The 15,648-nt window shown below is 41.2% G+C and overlaps 11 protein-coding genes across 11 annotated transcripts; all 11 read left to right on the top strand.

Annotated features, from left to right (window-relative positions):
- Positions 1-1,702: 1,702 nt before the first annotated feature.
- OCT59_010032 (uncharacterized protein) lies at positions 1,703-2,479 on the top strand (the record flags this gene model as incomplete). The annotated part of the gene is made up of 1 exon (XM_066132758.1): positions 1,703-2,479. One exon carries the CDS (start codon positions 1,703-1,705, stop codon positions 2,477-2,479), a length of 777 nt encoding a protein of 258 aa, XP_066000373.1.
- Positions 2,480-2,845: 366 nt separating this feature from the next.
- Positions 2,846-4,090, top strand: OCT59_010031 (uncharacterized protein; the record flags this gene model as incomplete). Its single annotated transcript, XM_066132757.1, has 2 exons — positions 2,846-3,011; positions 3,081-4,090. 2 exons carry the CDS (start codon positions 2,846-2,848, stop codon positions 4,088-4,090), a joined length of 1,176 nt encoding a protein of 391 aa, XP_066000372.1.
- An 85-nt stretch (positions 4,091-4,175) lies between these two features.
- On the top strand, positions 4,176-4,445 carry OCT59_010030 (uncharacterized protein; the record flags this gene model as incomplete). Its single annotated transcript, XM_066132756.1, has 1 exon — positions 4,176-4,445. One exon carries the CDS (start codon positions 4,176-4,178, stop codon positions 4,443-4,445), a length of 270 nt encoding a protein of 89 aa, XP_066000371.1.
- Positions 4,446-4,615: 170 nt separating this feature from the next.
- Positions 4,616-6,024, top strand: OCT59_010029 (uncharacterized protein; the record flags this gene model as incomplete). The annotated part of the gene is made up of 2 exons (XM_066132755.1): positions 4,616-5,368; positions 5,575-6,024. The coding sequence occupies 2 exons, from the start codon at positions 4,616-4,618 to the stop codon at positions 6,022-6,024; spliced, it is 1,203 nt and encodes a 400-aa protein (XP_066000370.1).
- A 63-nt stretch (positions 6,025-6,087) lies between these two features.
- OCT59_010028 (uncharacterized protein) lies at positions 6,088-6,297 on the top strand (the record flags this gene model as incomplete). The annotated part of the gene is made up of 1 exon (XM_066132754.1): positions 6,088-6,297. One exon carries the CDS (start codon positions 6,088-6,090, stop codon positions 6,295-6,297), a length of 210 nt encoding a protein of 69 aa, XP_066000369.1.
- Positions 6,298-6,692: 395 nt separating this feature from the next.
- On the top strand, positions 6,693-7,163 carry OCT59_010027 (uncharacterized protein; the record flags this gene model as incomplete). The annotated part of the gene is made up of 1 exon (XM_066132753.1): positions 6,693-7,163. One exon carries the CDS (start codon positions 6,693-6,695, stop codon positions 7,161-7,163), a length of 471 nt encoding a protein of 156 aa, XP_066000368.1.
- Positions 7,164-7,272: 109 nt separating this feature from the next.
- OCT59_010026 (uncharacterized protein) lies at positions 7,273-7,660 on the top strand (the record flags this gene model as incomplete). The annotated part of the gene is made up of 2 exons (XM_066132752.1): positions 7,273-7,348; positions 7,461-7,660. The coding sequence occupies 2 exons, from the start codon at positions 7,273-7,275 to the stop codon at positions 7,658-7,660; spliced, it is 276 nt and encodes a 91-aa protein (XP_066000367.1).
- A 1,271-nt stretch (positions 7,661-8,931) lies between these two features.
- OCT59_010025 (uncharacterized protein) lies at positions 8,932-9,291 on the top strand (the record flags this gene model as incomplete). The annotated part of the gene is made up of 1 exon (XM_066132751.1): positions 8,932-9,291. The coding sequence occupies one exon, from the start codon at positions 8,932-8,934 to the stop codon at positions 9,289-9,291; it is 360 nt and encodes a 119-aa protein (XP_066000366.1).
- A 2,629-nt stretch (positions 9,292-11,920) lies between these two features.
- OCT59_010024 (uncharacterized protein) lies at positions 11,921-12,483 on the top strand (the record flags this gene model as incomplete). The annotated part of the gene is made up of 2 exons (XM_066132750.1): positions 11,921-12,037; positions 12,163-12,483. 2 exons carry the CDS (start codon positions 11,921-11,923, stop codon positions 12,481-12,483), a joined length of 438 nt encoding a protein of 145 aa, XP_066000365.1.
- A 50-nt stretch (positions 12,484-12,533) lies between these two features.
- Positions 12,534-14,027, top strand: OCT59_010023 (uncharacterized protein; the record flags this gene model as incomplete). Its single annotated transcript, XM_066132749.1, has 1 exon — positions 12,534-14,027. One exon carries the CDS (start codon positions 12,534-12,536, stop codon positions 14,025-14,027), a length of 1,494 nt encoding a protein of 497 aa, XP_066000364.1.
- Positions 14,028-14,140: 113 nt separating this feature from the next.
- Positions 14,141-15,122, top strand: OCT59_010022 (uncharacterized protein; the record flags this gene model as incomplete). The annotated part of the gene is made up of 2 exons (XM_066132748.1): positions 14,141-14,546; positions 14,668-15,122. The coding sequence occupies 2 exons, from the start codon at positions 14,141-14,143 to the stop codon at positions 15,120-15,122; spliced, it is 861 nt and encodes a 286-aa protein (XP_066000363.1).
- Positions 15,123-15,648: the final 526 nt, after the last annotated feature.

Raw genomic sequence — 15,648 nt, 5'->3', positions numbered from 1 at the left:
TGCTTGATTAATTTTTAATGACATTACTGGCTGGTTTGTTTTTCATTTTTTTCATTGTACTGATTAATTTGAATAACAAAAATATTAGTAATGCTTACTGAGAAGAGTTACTTATACCAATAAAGAAATGCGCTACTATTTTTTTTTTAAAAAAAAGTTACTTTAATATCCCATACACGTAACATAAAATGTTTTGTTTTGCCAAATTATTCGTCTCATCTCCTGATACAGAAATCAAATATATTCAGACTTATGTTCTGCTCAAATTCTACATATACTAATATGAGTAATATCACTAATCGCTCACTACCCTGCATTCCTCCTAGTCCTTCAAATAGCTCCTCCTAATACTTATATTCGTGAACACCACCTGGGCTAAACTTCATTCACCTCCATGTGTTATAAATTTTTTACACAACGTAGTTCTGTAACCTTGTTCACCCCTATACTTATGAAAGATGTCAAACTTCATAAAACGTGACTTTAATGTAAAATGACATCACAACAAACTATTTGGATCATCTGCCATATGCTAAAATTTGTGCTGCGCCACAAGATAAAAAAAAATTTCCAGGAAATCTAATTTCAAAACCTAGTATACCAAAAGCCATCATGAAAAGAAAGATAAAAGTAAATACTTTTATATTTTGTATCGTTTACTATTTGGTTTCATCACTATCAAGGCTATATTTTCGATAAATATAAAACTCTTGAGCTTTGGTGAATGAAATATCTTGCAGCTGAAATGGAAACAAGAATTTGTTATACAAGCCCTTTTGTATATCAACTCTCCACGAAACCAGTATCAAAATATAACTAAAAGATCAAATGAATAAACAGTAAGTTGGTAAACGTTGTTTTATACTAAAAAAAAAACTTTTATTAATAATGTTAAAACCTTCCACCATTTTTTCGTCCTAAATTTTTTAGACCAAATGATCAGTAGGAAAAGTTTCCTGAAAAATTATTACCTATATACTATGATCATCAACAAAGATTATTATTACGGTCGTCGGGCTGGTAGTGTGTCTCGCTAGCGCTCACCCCACCTCGGCCTCGCGGCCTCGCAGTACTTACATCCCCCCTTCATGGGGTAGAGAATTCCCCATATATACTACCGCCATGGCCACAGTGGCCATGGCTAGGTCACAGTACTTTCCAACTTCTTTTTTTTACTCCATTTTTTCTTATATATAAAACTACTATGACCACTATGACCACTATGACCAGACTACTAAAAAGTGGATAAAAACGCGAATAAAGCCAAAATCAGACAGAATATCTGGTCATAGTACTGGCCACAGTTCGAAAAACTTATGATAATACTATGGCCACCTTAGTTAGCCCCTCAGGCTCCAAAACCCGATTCAAGCTACGACCACTCTTTATCTACTTACCTGGGACACCGAACTACGCCACCGAACTACGACCGCCGAACTATGACCACCGAACTAGGACCACCGAACTATGACCACCGAACTATGACCACCGAACTATGACCACCGAACTATGACCACCGAACTATGACCACTCTATGTCTCAAACTATGGCAGCTGAACTATGGACACCTTAGTCAGCCCCTCAGGCTCTAAAACCCGATTCAAGCTATGGACACCTGCCCCTCTATCTCACTCGAAAAAATATATTCGGCAATTGAAAATTAGGTAACTATAAATTAGTACTCGATTTGATAAAACAAAAAATGGCCGCTCAAGTTCCAGCAATCTTTAACCCCAACAACCGTTTCTTCTACGATGACCTTCTTAAAAAATGTGTAGGTACACACACGAAAGAAAGCGTCAATTCAGCAATCTCGGCTTCTGTGGCTTTCATCACCACAAAATCTGGCATGTGGATTAGAAAAAAGAAGGCTTACAATGGAAGCATATACTTCGAGTTCACCGCAGATCTCAAGGGGATTTCTACTAAGCACAAGGTAATTATTCGGTCAGATACTGGAGAAGACAGTGACGCGACCACATCCACCAAATTAAAGGATCTTCTTCTCCAAGCCTCAATCGCAAAGATCTGTTATACAGATGTAAACTTCATGCCTTATCCCCCAAACGCACCAAAGTATAATCCTGAATTCTTCAATCTCTTCCTAGGTTTCAGGGCCCAACCCGCTGAGCGCATCAAACCAAATCTAGTTAATCCAATCATCCAACACGTTCATGAGGTATGGTGTGCAGAGGACAAGCAATTAACCATATACATCCTCAACTGGCTCGCATTTCTAATTCAAAATCCAGACAAAAAACCCGGTACAGCAATTATCATGCGCAGTCCCCCCAGATGTGGTAAGAATATCTTAACTGATTTTATCGGAGAACGTATTCTCGGCCGTGAAAACTTCCTCTCCACTACCCGTCTTGAAGATGTAATGGGAAGGTTCAATGCAGCTGTTCGTGCCAAAAAACTTATTATCCTCAATGAATGCGATATGTCAGGCAAGGAATGGCACGGGGCAAACAACTGACTCAAGAGTTTAATCACCGAGTCTTACATCTCTATTGAGGAAAAGGGGATAGATGTAAAGGTTATTGATGACTTTGCTGGCTACATGATCCTCAGTAATCTTGCTATGCCAATCCGCATAGAAATGGGAGATGAAAGATTTGTAGCTCTCAACGTTTCAGCCAAATATAAGGGCAATAGAGAATACTTCGGTTCTCTCGTAAAAGTATTAGAAAATCCGGATACAGCCAGTTCCTTCATGTCCTATCTACTTAGCCGAGACTTAACTAGCTTCAATCCCCGATCTATTCCTGATACTCAAATGAAATGAGAGTTAATCGAAGCAAGTATCCCAAATCCCCAGCGTTTTATACAATATTACCTTGAAATGATGTGGCCCGACAATTGCGACACACTTGAAATCCCGTGTACAAATTTCTATAGCACTTATCAGAATTGGTGCAGTGAGAATGGCGAAAACAAAACACTTAGTGATAATAAGTTTGGCATGGAGATTAAACAATTCATTCCTAAAACCCGCCCAAGACGTTCAGGTGCCTGAATAAACTATTACATACTAGATAAAGCAAAAATCGCGGAGAATTTTAGTAAAGTAATCCAAGATGTACAAGACGTACAGGAAGCACCAGTAGAGGAAGTAGAGTTAGTTGCCGAGAAACCCGCTGAGAAAAAACCCGAACCTGTCGAGGAAAAACCCGCACCTGTAATTCGCAAGACTCCTCCACCGCTTCCACCCAAGCCTGATCACTTAAAAAACGTCCACAAGAGTCAAGGGAAGAAAACCCGTCTACCCCCTGAGCCAGATAACTATGACGTCTTAGACGACTTGTTATCAGACTCGGATTCTACAACCGCAAACCCAGTTCCTGAAAAACCGTCTGCCCCCGAGCCAGATAACTATGACATCTTATACGACTTATTATCAGACTCGGATTCTACAACCATGGACCCAACTCCTGAACAACAATCCGAGTCTCCCGCAGAATCTTCTGCATCTGTCACTAAGCCTGACCCAGAACTGGCTTCTGAAGTACAATTTATCCCGGTAACCCGACACACCAAAAGTTTAACCGGATCCCGAACCAAAGGAAGGCACTTGAGCCGCACTGGGCTTGGGGCAGAAAAAAGACACCGATGGGATCGCAAACCATGGGTTAAAAATTTAAAGGACCAGGTCTTCAATGATCTCTACAATACAGGTAAGGAATTATGGGCCAAGTACCAAGACGCGTCAGACGAATATGACTGGGAAATACTCGCGTTTGAAATAGAGGAATGTCCCACAACGCGTATTGAGGACGAGTACCAGTACTACCTTATGGAGGTAGTAGACCGCTTCAAAGACTGGATTGAATATAATGGATACTTACCTAAAATACCTAGCCGTAAAGAACTCGCAGATTTAATAAGAATATACAAGGAGAATCGTAATGCCGAGATTATTCCCACCCCCTCTGGTTATGAAACTATGAGGGCAGATAAGGGTAAAGTGCGAGAGATCCCCGAGGAACGTCCAAAAACCGATATGGAACGTGAATGGGAGGCCGCCAATGGAATCATTGATGACTGGGACGAAGAGGATACTGAGGGCGCTATCAACGACATATTGTAAGCGCTATTTGAGATTATTTCTTTTTTTTTTCGTATATATATAGAAAGATATTATTTATAGTTGAAGACAAAACATATACATAAAAATGCAATACTCAAGAATCGCCCGCACTTTACCAACACGACCTGACATCAAGGAACTTCAGTATTCCGGTGCCCGCTTTTCCAGAGGAGCTATCGCCAGACTCGGTCAGACTCTCCAGGCACGATTTCCAGATAGAAAGTTCCAGATCCTACTTCCCTATGAAAACTGGAAACCCGGTGGATGGACATCAGGAAACCAACCAGCCAGCCTCTCTTCATTATTAGACCATTATGATGAGCACCATCGGATGACGCAGACCCGATTATTTTGAACGATTCATAATTTATGCAAGAGATAGTCCACCGGCCGCAGGAGGATGCAATGGGGAGCTAAATGATTGCCTGTATGAATGCCTAAAAAAAATTTACGGCACATTCTCTAAAATGCCAAAGTCAATCGAAAAGCCCGAGTATATCAAAAAGGCATTAGATCTCAATCGCGATGCTCCCATCCCAGTTTCATGCATGGACAAGGTTGAACAACTCGCAGGAAGTCTCGCAATTAATATTGTGGGGGACATTACCCGAATCTCTAAGAGTAAGTCCGATAGATGTCGTAACACTCATCCTATCAGAAGGCCATTACTCCCTCGCGTTAAATCCCGGAAGACTCCACCCCAGTAAAATAGATAGAAAGCGTAATTTACCCATCGTATACCATGAAGACGGGACCAATAATGTAGTCACAATATACAACGGCAAAACGGTTAAGTCTTGTACAATTGCGCAGTTTCAAAAAACTAAGAATTCCAAGAGTTCCTTTATCTCTGTTGAGAAAAACCGTAAAACGGGAATATATGAAACTCTTGAAGAAGCATATCAGAGAATCCACGAGGAGCGGGATGTCTTCTTACAAACTACAAAGAAGTTCGGTTTAGGAATCGGCTTATCATACCATAACTGGTCTTACAAAAGAACGGCTCTCTGGTTATTCGAACGATTAAGTGTAGGGATTCCAGCCAATGATCCTCTTGACCCGATAGAAGCAGAGTGGTTAAGTGATGCAATGATGGGAGGATTAATCTGGGCAGATAACGAGTGGAAGGGCTATGGAAGACAGTACGACGCAACAAGTTTATACCCGAGTATTCAACAATCGAATGCAAACTTTCCAATCAGACGGGGTAAATTCCAGACACTTAATGACTTTGTTGACCACAGGGGTTATGCCTTGTATGGATTATTCCGTGCCAAGGTAAGTGGGAATAATATTCTCTTCCGACAGAATAAAAGGGGAATCTATACATTCATCGACTTACAACGAGCAAAAAAACTTGGTCTCAATATACAGTTAATACAGAATGGGAAGCCAAATGCATTGATATACGATAGAGAGAGCGAATCCCTGGAACTGTAATATTCAGTGAGATAGTACACTTCCTCTTCAAAATTAAAAACCAGGGTGGCGTAGCTGGCCGCGTGGCAAAGCGAGTTCTCAACACATTATGGGGAGCATTATGCCAGAGGAAGCGTAATTACAAGACACTCACCACAGATCAAACAGACCCGTTTACATTTCCAGAGGGCCATACACTCGACTCTATCATACCAGTAGGATCTGACCAGTGGCGATTCCAGTTTACAAACCCGGGTAATCCCTTCAAAGGTAAGTATCCCAGGATCGCCCCATTCTTATTAGCACGTGGTCGCAAAATCACATCTGAGGCAATTCAACCATACAAGGATAAAGTACGACGTATCCATACAGACGGATTTATTTTAGAAGAGCAGCCAGATAGCCCCGCACTTTTCACTTGTTCAGAGAATGCAGATACGACTCTAAAGACTTTCAAGTTTGAAACCGCGGGATACTGCCATGTGAAAAATGCGAACAAGGTTATCTGGACATGATTGCTAAGAACTGGTAGGTTTATTTTTTACCGACATACCGTGATGGCATAATTGAATAAACCTATGGGATATATAATCTTACGAGATACCCAAATGCAAAACACTGACGGATTAGGTAGACAAGACGACGAAAGTTTCCACACGTGGGCTAGGCGCATTCAGAATGCTGTGCAATATTATGATACTTGTAGTAGAATAGGTTATAAGCGGCCACCTTATCCAAGGCGTCTCGTCAAGCCTGTATACGTTTATATCGCGCACATTGGAGAATAGTATCACGACTACCAAATAGGTGGTACTGTACCTACTGTAAATCTTTTATTGATCGCAGATGGGGAGCCGACGCTTCCATGGATCAAGCGGTACGACTACATTTATATAGTTGCCCAAAGCATTTTAATTTCGACTATTATACTCATCATGCTGAAATGATCCAGAAAGCCTTTAGGAGATATATAGAAAGAAGGAACAATAAAGCGGCTAGGATCATCCAGAAAGTCGCTATCCCCTGGTTATATAGACCAGGCTCTCCATGATACAAAAGGCCGAGCGACACTTCTACTGCCTCGCAGTATCCCAAGTGTAAACCCCGAGGTTCATATTTATTTTTTCTCATTCGAATGAACAGGTAACTGAAGATTTATATTTTTTACAAAGTACAAAGAATCATGTCAACATATACCGAATTCACAAGCATTGTTAACAGCACTGACAGCACTAGTGAGGAGGTTATTTACGAGGCATCACGCATTCAGCCTAGTGTTATCTCTGACGAAACTGTCCCCAAGATTATCCGCGCATTAAAAGATACTATAGTAGTCGCATTAGTATCTGGGTTTAGCAAAACCAGTTACCTCGTCCAGGACCACGTGAAGTATATCAAGCGAATCCAGACGGCAAATTCTCCTGTATCATATGTGAAGTTCGTGGCCAGAAAACTCTTCCCAGATAATGCGGCATATACTGCTAAGATAGCAAAAATCCGCGAATCATACAAGAATAAACAAGCTCTCCTAGATAAGCTTGAGGCCCTCTTCGAATTGTATTATAATGCGACTAAGGACTCATCAACCGGTCCCCCAAAGCGAGCTATTACTAAAAACGAGGCTGAGAAAACCTTAACAGAACTTCTTGCATAAGTGGCTCCTGTAGTCCTACGATCCTGTACAAATTTAGTCTATATTTTTTATCCATGTGTAATAGGCATACAGTAATTGAAGATAGCTATAGTATAAGTAACATAACATCATGTTGGACCGATTACCAGTAGAAATAGTCGAACGCATTGTCGCAAAGATCCCGGATACTGACCTTATTGCAGTGAGTAAGGTAGATAGAGTGTGGTGGCAGGAAGTTCGTCGAAGCATATAAGAGGTGGAAAAATTATGCCACTACGATCGGGTATGTCCGAGCTCTTGGAAAGCCATTCGAAAAAGGGAATGTTGACTGGATAACATTTGAAGATGTAAACGACTTCTATAAAAGATGGATAGACCGCCTCACCGAGGATCAGCTTTATATTATGGAGAAAATGCTTAGGAATGGGATGGTCGTGGACCCCAAGAGAGAAACCATAGAGCATGCATTAAGTGAATATAGATGGGGAGGCGATCCTCAGGGACTGGGAGTGGTATGAATGGGAACTCAACAGGAGTAAGCATTTTGTACTTGACTTTCGTAGAATTACCTTGCAGAGTCATATTTTTTAGATCCGGCCGGCATTACCGCGTAATCCCGAATTACCGAAAAAGGAAATTTATGTTACACAAGATTACAAACGCATTTTTACCAAAATTGATTTTTTGTGGAACTGGTATCGCCCAAAAAGGAAATGATCTACGTACCCGCATGAAGTCACATGACATCGAAATTATTAGATCGAGAGATCGTGTCCCGATCTCAAAGTTTAGCACTTTTTTTATACACTGTACTGTAAAAAATTCCACGGTTTTTCCATGAATGCATTTTAAGCCAATAATCCAATAACTTATTCATCAGGTATCCTCGTGTTTCGCGACAAGGACTGATGACCATGTAACCTCATCATCAGGTATCCTCGTGTTTCGTGACAAGGACTGATGACGATGTCACTTGGTTATTGTAAATTGAAGATAACAATTAGGTATGTAGACACGTACAGAAAAAAGACATGCTCTGCAACATATAACTAATCCTATAACCGGACGTCCAATCCGTGTTGGTGGAGATACCTTTAATCGAATAGTTATGGAATCCCATGATTATATCGATGGAAGGCTTGTCTGTGAACAAACCGCACCGCCTCCACCCAGGAACAACCTGTATATTTAAATACGTATACAGGACGCTATATTCAACACGGTACTAGAACGTATCATAGATTGGTTGAGAGTGACTACGAGGTAGTTGAGGACTACGTCGTCGGTCTGGATGTGTGTCTCGCTACCGCTCCACCCACCTCGGACTCACGTCCTCGCAGTACCTATATCTCGCTACCGCTCCACCTATATCGCCCTTACGGAGCACAGGAATCCCCATATATCCGCCACAATCTGGGACAACATATGGAACAAATATATATACCAAATAACTAGAAAACAATAGAAAAGGAAGGAATAACGGATATAACGAGAGGGTTGTCCCGGATGTGGCAGATGTGGCAGATGTTTCAGAAAAAATATGAGAGGACATCCCCCCAGAAAAAGTTTTATTTTTACCCCCAGATCCGCCACATCCGAACATCTGGAACAAGTCAGGATTCCGTCTAATAATCTGTTGGAAGCAGTGAGATAGCAAACCAGGTAAGTTAGCAGGTAAGCCCCTAGAAGGTCTATAGAGCCAGTAAGACCAACCCCGTCCCGCCCCCGTCAGAAAAAATAAGTAATTGAACAATGGGTATACCATAAGTAACCTATAAGGACAGATAACATGTATACCCCGCACGCAGTATCAGTAATTCCCGAACTTGTAGGCCATATCCTGGAACACATTCCAAGTAGCAATTTCGGGCCACGTCTTTTAGAAGTCAGCCCAATCTGGAAAGCCGAAGCTGAACGAGTACTCTGGAAGCGATATAAAGAAGCCGAAGAGGTATACGACAAGGCAGTAGAAAAAAAGAAAAAAGCAAATGATGCTCTTGACCAATCATTGGAGGAGGAGGGTATCCTCCGTGAACTTGAATGGAAGGCGTATCAAAAGGCTTGTAAAGAGTTAACGGACACTAGAAAAAAGCTAACTATAGTAAAAGGAGCTCTTGAGCGGTTTGGATTTCAGATATATGTAGTTTGAAAAAGGGGAAGGGAAGATTTAGAGCAGTCGTAAAGGTTCGTGGTTTATAGTTTTTTTTTTACCCCTAGAAGATAACCAGATATAACCAGAGGACCGCAGAATCGCAGGACCATAGGACTACAGGAGGTAAATTGGTAGGAGTGCAGATTTTTGGAAAAATATTCGGCAATTGAAGATTAGGTAACTATAAATTAGTACTCGATTTGATAGAACAAAAAATGACTGCCCAAACTAGCACTCAAGCTCAAGTTATCCCCAAGTTCGGTGAACAGAAGAAGGCTTTTAGTATTGATGAGCTTAAACGGCTCATTAACGCTGCAAAGAATATGAGGGATCTCAATCAAGCTAAAGGTTATCTTTGCAGTTACTTTATCCCTCGCTCCAACCCACATGGAGTCTTCATGTGGCGATCAGAAATCAAAAACCTCGAGCACATCCCCGATAAAAATATTAGTAAACTTATCCGTCCAATTACCAAAGTCTTTTACACACAATCCGAACAAGGTCCTTCACAAAAGGTTGAATTCAATATCAACAAATGGTTTATGATCGAATATAGTACTGTATGTGCTAGCTACTGCATGACCTCAAAAATCCCGTATCTTTAAACTAGGTGGCCAACTTTATCTCAATATCTTCCCAGGATTTCTCCATATCCTGCGTCCGATATCCAATTTTGAGTCTACAACCCATCAGGCAGTTAAATTTATCTTCTCCCACATTCAGGATATCTGGTGTTCAGGCGATTGGAATCTTACTGAGTATATCATAAAGTGGTTGGCCGGTGTGGCAGCTGGAAGGAAAATGTATTCGATTCTCTACCTGAAATCCGGACAGGGTTGGGGTAAGAGTATTATAACAGATTTCATTCAACGTAGTGTCTTAGGTACTCAACTTGTTTATAAGACCAGCGATCCTCAAACGATTCTTGGAAGTTTCAATGGGCAATTACAAGGTAAGATTCTTCTCCTCCTCGAGGAAATGCCTACAGAAAAAAGCCAGTGGAATAATCTGTATCGATCGTTGAAGGATAAGGTAACAGGTGACATAATGGAAATCCATGAAAAATACAAGACGCCAACACATTACAAAAACTTTATATCCACTATTGTACTCACCAATGAAAATGCTCTCAGAGTGGAGAATGACGATAGGCGCACAGTGTTCTTGGATGTGTCACCATCCCACAAGGGAGACCTTAACTACTTTAAGAAACTCAGTGATGCTATGAAATACCCAGGCGCCAGTGAGGCATTCTATGCTTACTTGAGAGCCATTGCAGACACTTACCTAGACTTCAATGGGAATCCACCACCTATGACAATATCTAAGCAGGATCACATCATATCAACTCTCCCACCCCTATTTCAATTCATAAAGGACACTTACCTCATAGTAAAAAATCATATAACCGACCTACCTGTTCAAGAATTTTATAGGGTATATACTTCATACTGTGAAACTCATTGCATTACACCCCTATCAAAGATAAACGCTTCTAGAATCCTATCAAATGAGTTGGGTATAAATAGCAGAAAAATACGTGTAGGTAAGGTAACACCACGAGTTTACAGCATATCCAGGGAGGACCTTTACAAAAAGTTTCTCACCAAAAAATGGATCCACGAAACAGATGAAATCAATATAGAAGGAATAGATGTAGAAACTCCTGAGAAGCCCGCATCTGATCCCAAAGCCTTAGAAAAGTTCTTGGCAAATATATATAGCATTCCTGCTAATAATCCACAAGATGTACAAGAGAAACCTGCTGAGGAAAAACCCGCTCCTGTCGAGAAAAAGCCTACTGAAGAGAAATCTGCACTTGTAGTTCCCAAAAGACTTCACCACCAGTACCACCCAAACCCGATTCCTTGAAGGTAAAACCCGCACCTGTCATCAATGAGGATCCTATTCCTGAGGAATCTCCAGCTCCTATAGAGTCAGATACTGATGAACCTATAGATAGCTTCTCGGACTGTTATCTATCTGATGAGGAACCTGATCAAGAAAATGAACCGCCTGCTGAGGAACCTGCATTTAAAGCTGATGATGACTACGACGTTTTAGATGACTTGCTATCTGACTCAGATTTTACAACTGTGAACCCAGCTCCTGAACAACAACCCGAGTCTCCCGCAGAATTTTCTGCATCTGTTACTAAGCCTGACCCAGAACCGGCTCCTGAAAAGCAACCTATCCCAGAACCCTGACACAGAACTAGAAGTTGACTGGGACCCTGAACCAAAGGAAGGTACTCGAGCACACTGGGCTTGGCATGAAAGGCACCGATGGGATCATAAGCCATGGGTCAAGAATTCAAAGGACCAGGTCTTCAATGATCTCTACAATACAGGTAAGGATTTATGGGCTAAGTACCAAGACGTGTCAGACGACTATGACTGGGAAATACTCGCATTTGAAGTAGAGGAATGTCCCACAACACGTATTGAGGATGAGTACCAGTACTACCTTAGGGAGGTAGTAGACCGCTTCAAGGACTGGATAGAATATAATGGGTACTTACCTAAAACACCTAGCCGTAAAGAACTCGCAGATCTAATAAGAGCATATAAGGAGGATCAGCGATGCCGAGATTATCCCTACCACCTCCGGTTATGAAACTATGAAGATGAATAAGGGTAAAGCGCGAGAGATCCCCGAGGAATGTCCAAAAACTGATATGGAACGTGAATGGGAAGCCGCCAATGGAATTGTCGACGACTGGGATGAAGAGGATCTTGATCGTGTATGCAGCAAGATTGACTCCTTTTAATAAGATAAGCACTTCTTAGTTATCTTATATTTTTTGTATAAAAAACCTATATTACAACTGAACACAATTCATAAATACATCAAATGGTTTATTCAGAGATTGTCCGTGCTTTACCTACAAGACCGGATATCAAAGAATTACAGTATTCAGGCGCAAGATTTTCCAGAGGAGCAATAGCAAGACTTGGACAGCGACTCCAATCCCGGTATCCGACACATAAATTTCAGATTCTGCTCCCCTATGAAAACTGGAAACCCGGTGGATGGACATCAGGAAACCAACCAGCCAGCCTCTTCTCACTCTTGGACCACTACGACGAAGCACAACTACCGGATGACGCAGACCCTGATTATTTTGAACGATTCATAATTTATGTGAGAGATGCCCCACCGGTTGCAGGGGTTGCAACGGGGAGCTAAATGATTGCCTGTATGAATGCCTGAAATATATCTACGGCACATTCTCTAAAATGCCAAAGTCAATCGAAAAGCCCGAGTATATCAAAAAGGCATTAGGTCTCAATCGTGATGCTCCAGTTCCAGTCTCATATATGGATAAGGTTGAACAACTTGCAGGAAGCCTTGCACTTAATATTGTAGGGGATTCCACTCGAATTTCTAAGAGCAAATCTGACAGACGTGCAACACTTATCCTGTCTGAAGGCCACTACTCTCTTGCACTGAATCCCGGAAGACTCCACCCTAGCAAATTAGATAGAAAACAAAAGTCTCCCTTTGTTTATCGTGAAGATGGGGTTAATAATGTAGTAAAAATATACAATGGTAAGACAGTTAAGTCTCTTACAGTTGGACAGTTTCAGAAAGGTAAGAACTCTGATAGTTACTCCTTCATCCCTATCGAGAAGAATTGTAAAACTGGAATATATGAAACACTTGAGGAAACATACCAGAGGATCCATGAAGAGCGGGATTCCTTCCTACAGGCTACAAAGAAGTTCGGTCTAGGAATCGACTTATCTTACCACAACTGGTCGTACAAGAGAACTGCACTCTGGCTTTTTGAACGGTTTAGTGTAGGGGTTCCAGCCAATGATCCTCTTGACCCAGTCGAAGCAGAGTGGATAAGTGATGCAATGATGGGAGGTCTTATCTGGGCAGACAACGAATGGAAGGGCTATGGAAGGCAATACGACGTGACAAGTTTGTATCCAAGTATTCAGCAATCAAATGCAAACTTTCCAATCCGACAAGGTAAGTTTCAAATACTCAAAGACTTTGTAGACCATAGAGGTTATGCCTTGTATGGATTATTTCGTGCTAGCTCCCAGGGAGCGCCCAAGGGCAAGGTAAGTGGTAATGATATTCTCTTCCGACAGAATAAGAGGGGAGTCTATACATTCATTGACTTACAACGAGCAAAAAAACTTGGACTCGATATACAGTTAATCCAGGATGGAAAGCCAAATGCCTTGATATATGACAGAGAAGCAAGAATTCCTGGGACTGTAATATTTGGTGAGTATGTCCACTTTCTCTTCAATATAAAGAACCAGGGTGGCGTGGCCGGTCGTGTTGCAAAGAGAGTTCTCAATACACTATGGGGAGCACTCTGCCAGAGGAAACGCAATTACAAGATACTCACCACAGATCAAACAGATCCATTCAAGTTTCCAGAAGGCCACACACTTGACTCCATCGTACCAGTAGGATCTGACCAGTGGCGATTCCAGTTCACAAACCCAGGTAGTCCCTTCAAGGGTGAGTATCCTAGGATCGCTCCATTCTTATTAGCACATGGACGGAAGACGACTTCAGAGTTATTAGAACCATATAAGGATAAAGTACGACGCATCCATACAGATGGATTTATTCTAGAGGAACAGCCGAGTAGTCCTACACTTATCACTTGTCCAGAAAATGCATCCAAAGCATTGAAAGCTCTCAAGTTTGAAACCGCAGGATACTGCCATGTGAAAAATGCAAACAAGGTTATCTGGACATGATTGCCAAGAATGCGGTTGGATTTACAGTAGGTATATATATTTTTTCTTGCTTGAATGTAAAGTCAATTTGAAGATTCCTATTTATTACAAAGTACAAAAAAGTATAAGGAATCATGTCAACATATACCGAATTAGCAAGCATTATTAACAGCACTGACAGCATTAGTGATAAAGTTATTTATGATGCATCACACAATCAGTTCACCATTGTCTCTGATGAAACTGTCCTCAAGATTATCCGTGCATTGAAAGACACTATAGTAGTCGCATTAGTATCTGGGTTTAGCAAAACCAGCTACCTTGTCCAGGATCATGTGAAGTATATCAAGCGAATCCAGACGGCAAATTCTCCTGTATCATATGTGAAGTTCGTGGCCAGAAAACTCTTCCCAGATAATGCAGCATATACTGCTAAGATAGCAAAGATTCGTGAATCATACAAGAATAAACAAGCTCTTTTAGACAAACTTGAGGCCCTCTTCGAATTGTATTATAATGCGACTAAGGACTCATCAACCGGTCCCCCAAAGCGAGCTATTACTAAAAACGAGGCTGAGAAAACCTTAGCAGAACTTCTTGCATAAGCGGCTCCTGTACGAATTTAGTTTATATTTTTTATCCATTTGTAATGGGCATACAGTAATTGAAGATAGCTATAGTATAAGTAACATAACATCATCGTTGGACCGATTACCAGTAGAAATAGTCGAACGCATTGTTGCAAAGATCCCAGATACTGACCTTATTGCAGCGAGTAAAGTAGATAGTGTGTGGTGGCAGGAGGTTCGTCAAGAAGCATATAAGAGATGGAAAAATTACGCTACTACAATTGGGCATGTCCAAGCTCTTGGAAAGCCGTTTGAAAAAGGGAATATTGACTGGATATCATTTGAAGATGTAAACGACTTCTATAAAAGATGGATAGACCGCCTCACAGAGGATCAGCTTTATATTATGGAGAAAATGCTTAGGAATGGGATGGTCGTGGACCCCCAAGAGAGGGAAACCATAGAGCATGCATTAAGTGAACAAAGATGGGGAGGCGATCCTTGGAGACTGGACTGGAAGTGGAATGAATGGACTCAACAGGAGTAGCTTATTTATCGGGTATCCTCATATTTCTTGACAAGGACTGATGACTATGTAACCTTATCATCAGGTATCCTTGAATTTTTTCGACAAGGATTGATGACCATGTAACCTTATCATCAGGTATCCTTGCATTTTTTAATAAGGACTGATGACCATGTAATCTTATCATCAGGTATTCTTGTATTTTTTGATAAGGACTGATGACCGTGTCACTTGGTTATTGTAAATTGAAGAAAACTATTAGGTATGTAGACACGTACAGAAAAAAGACATGTCTTACCCTTATATAGCTAACCCTATAACTGGACGTCCAATTATTATCGGTGGAGATACCTTTAATCGAATAGTTATGGAATCCCATGATTATATTGATGGAAGGCTTGTCCGTAGACAAACTGCACCTCCACCTGAAGAGCAACCTGTATATTTAAATACAGATACAGGACGTTATGTTCGACGTGGTACTAGAACATATTATAGACTGATTGAGAGTGACTATGAGGTAGTTGAGGATTACTACCTTGTCCAT

Source organism: Rhizophagus irregularis, chromosome 18, assembly GCF_026210795.1.
Source record: "Rhizophagus irregularis chromosome 18, complete sequence".
NCBI classification, from domain to species: Eukaryota; Fungi; Glomeromycota; class Glomeromycetes; order Glomerales; family Glomeraceae; genus Rhizophagus; species Rhizophagus irregularis.
This window is presented reverse-complemented; position numbering and strand designations above follow the sequence as displayed.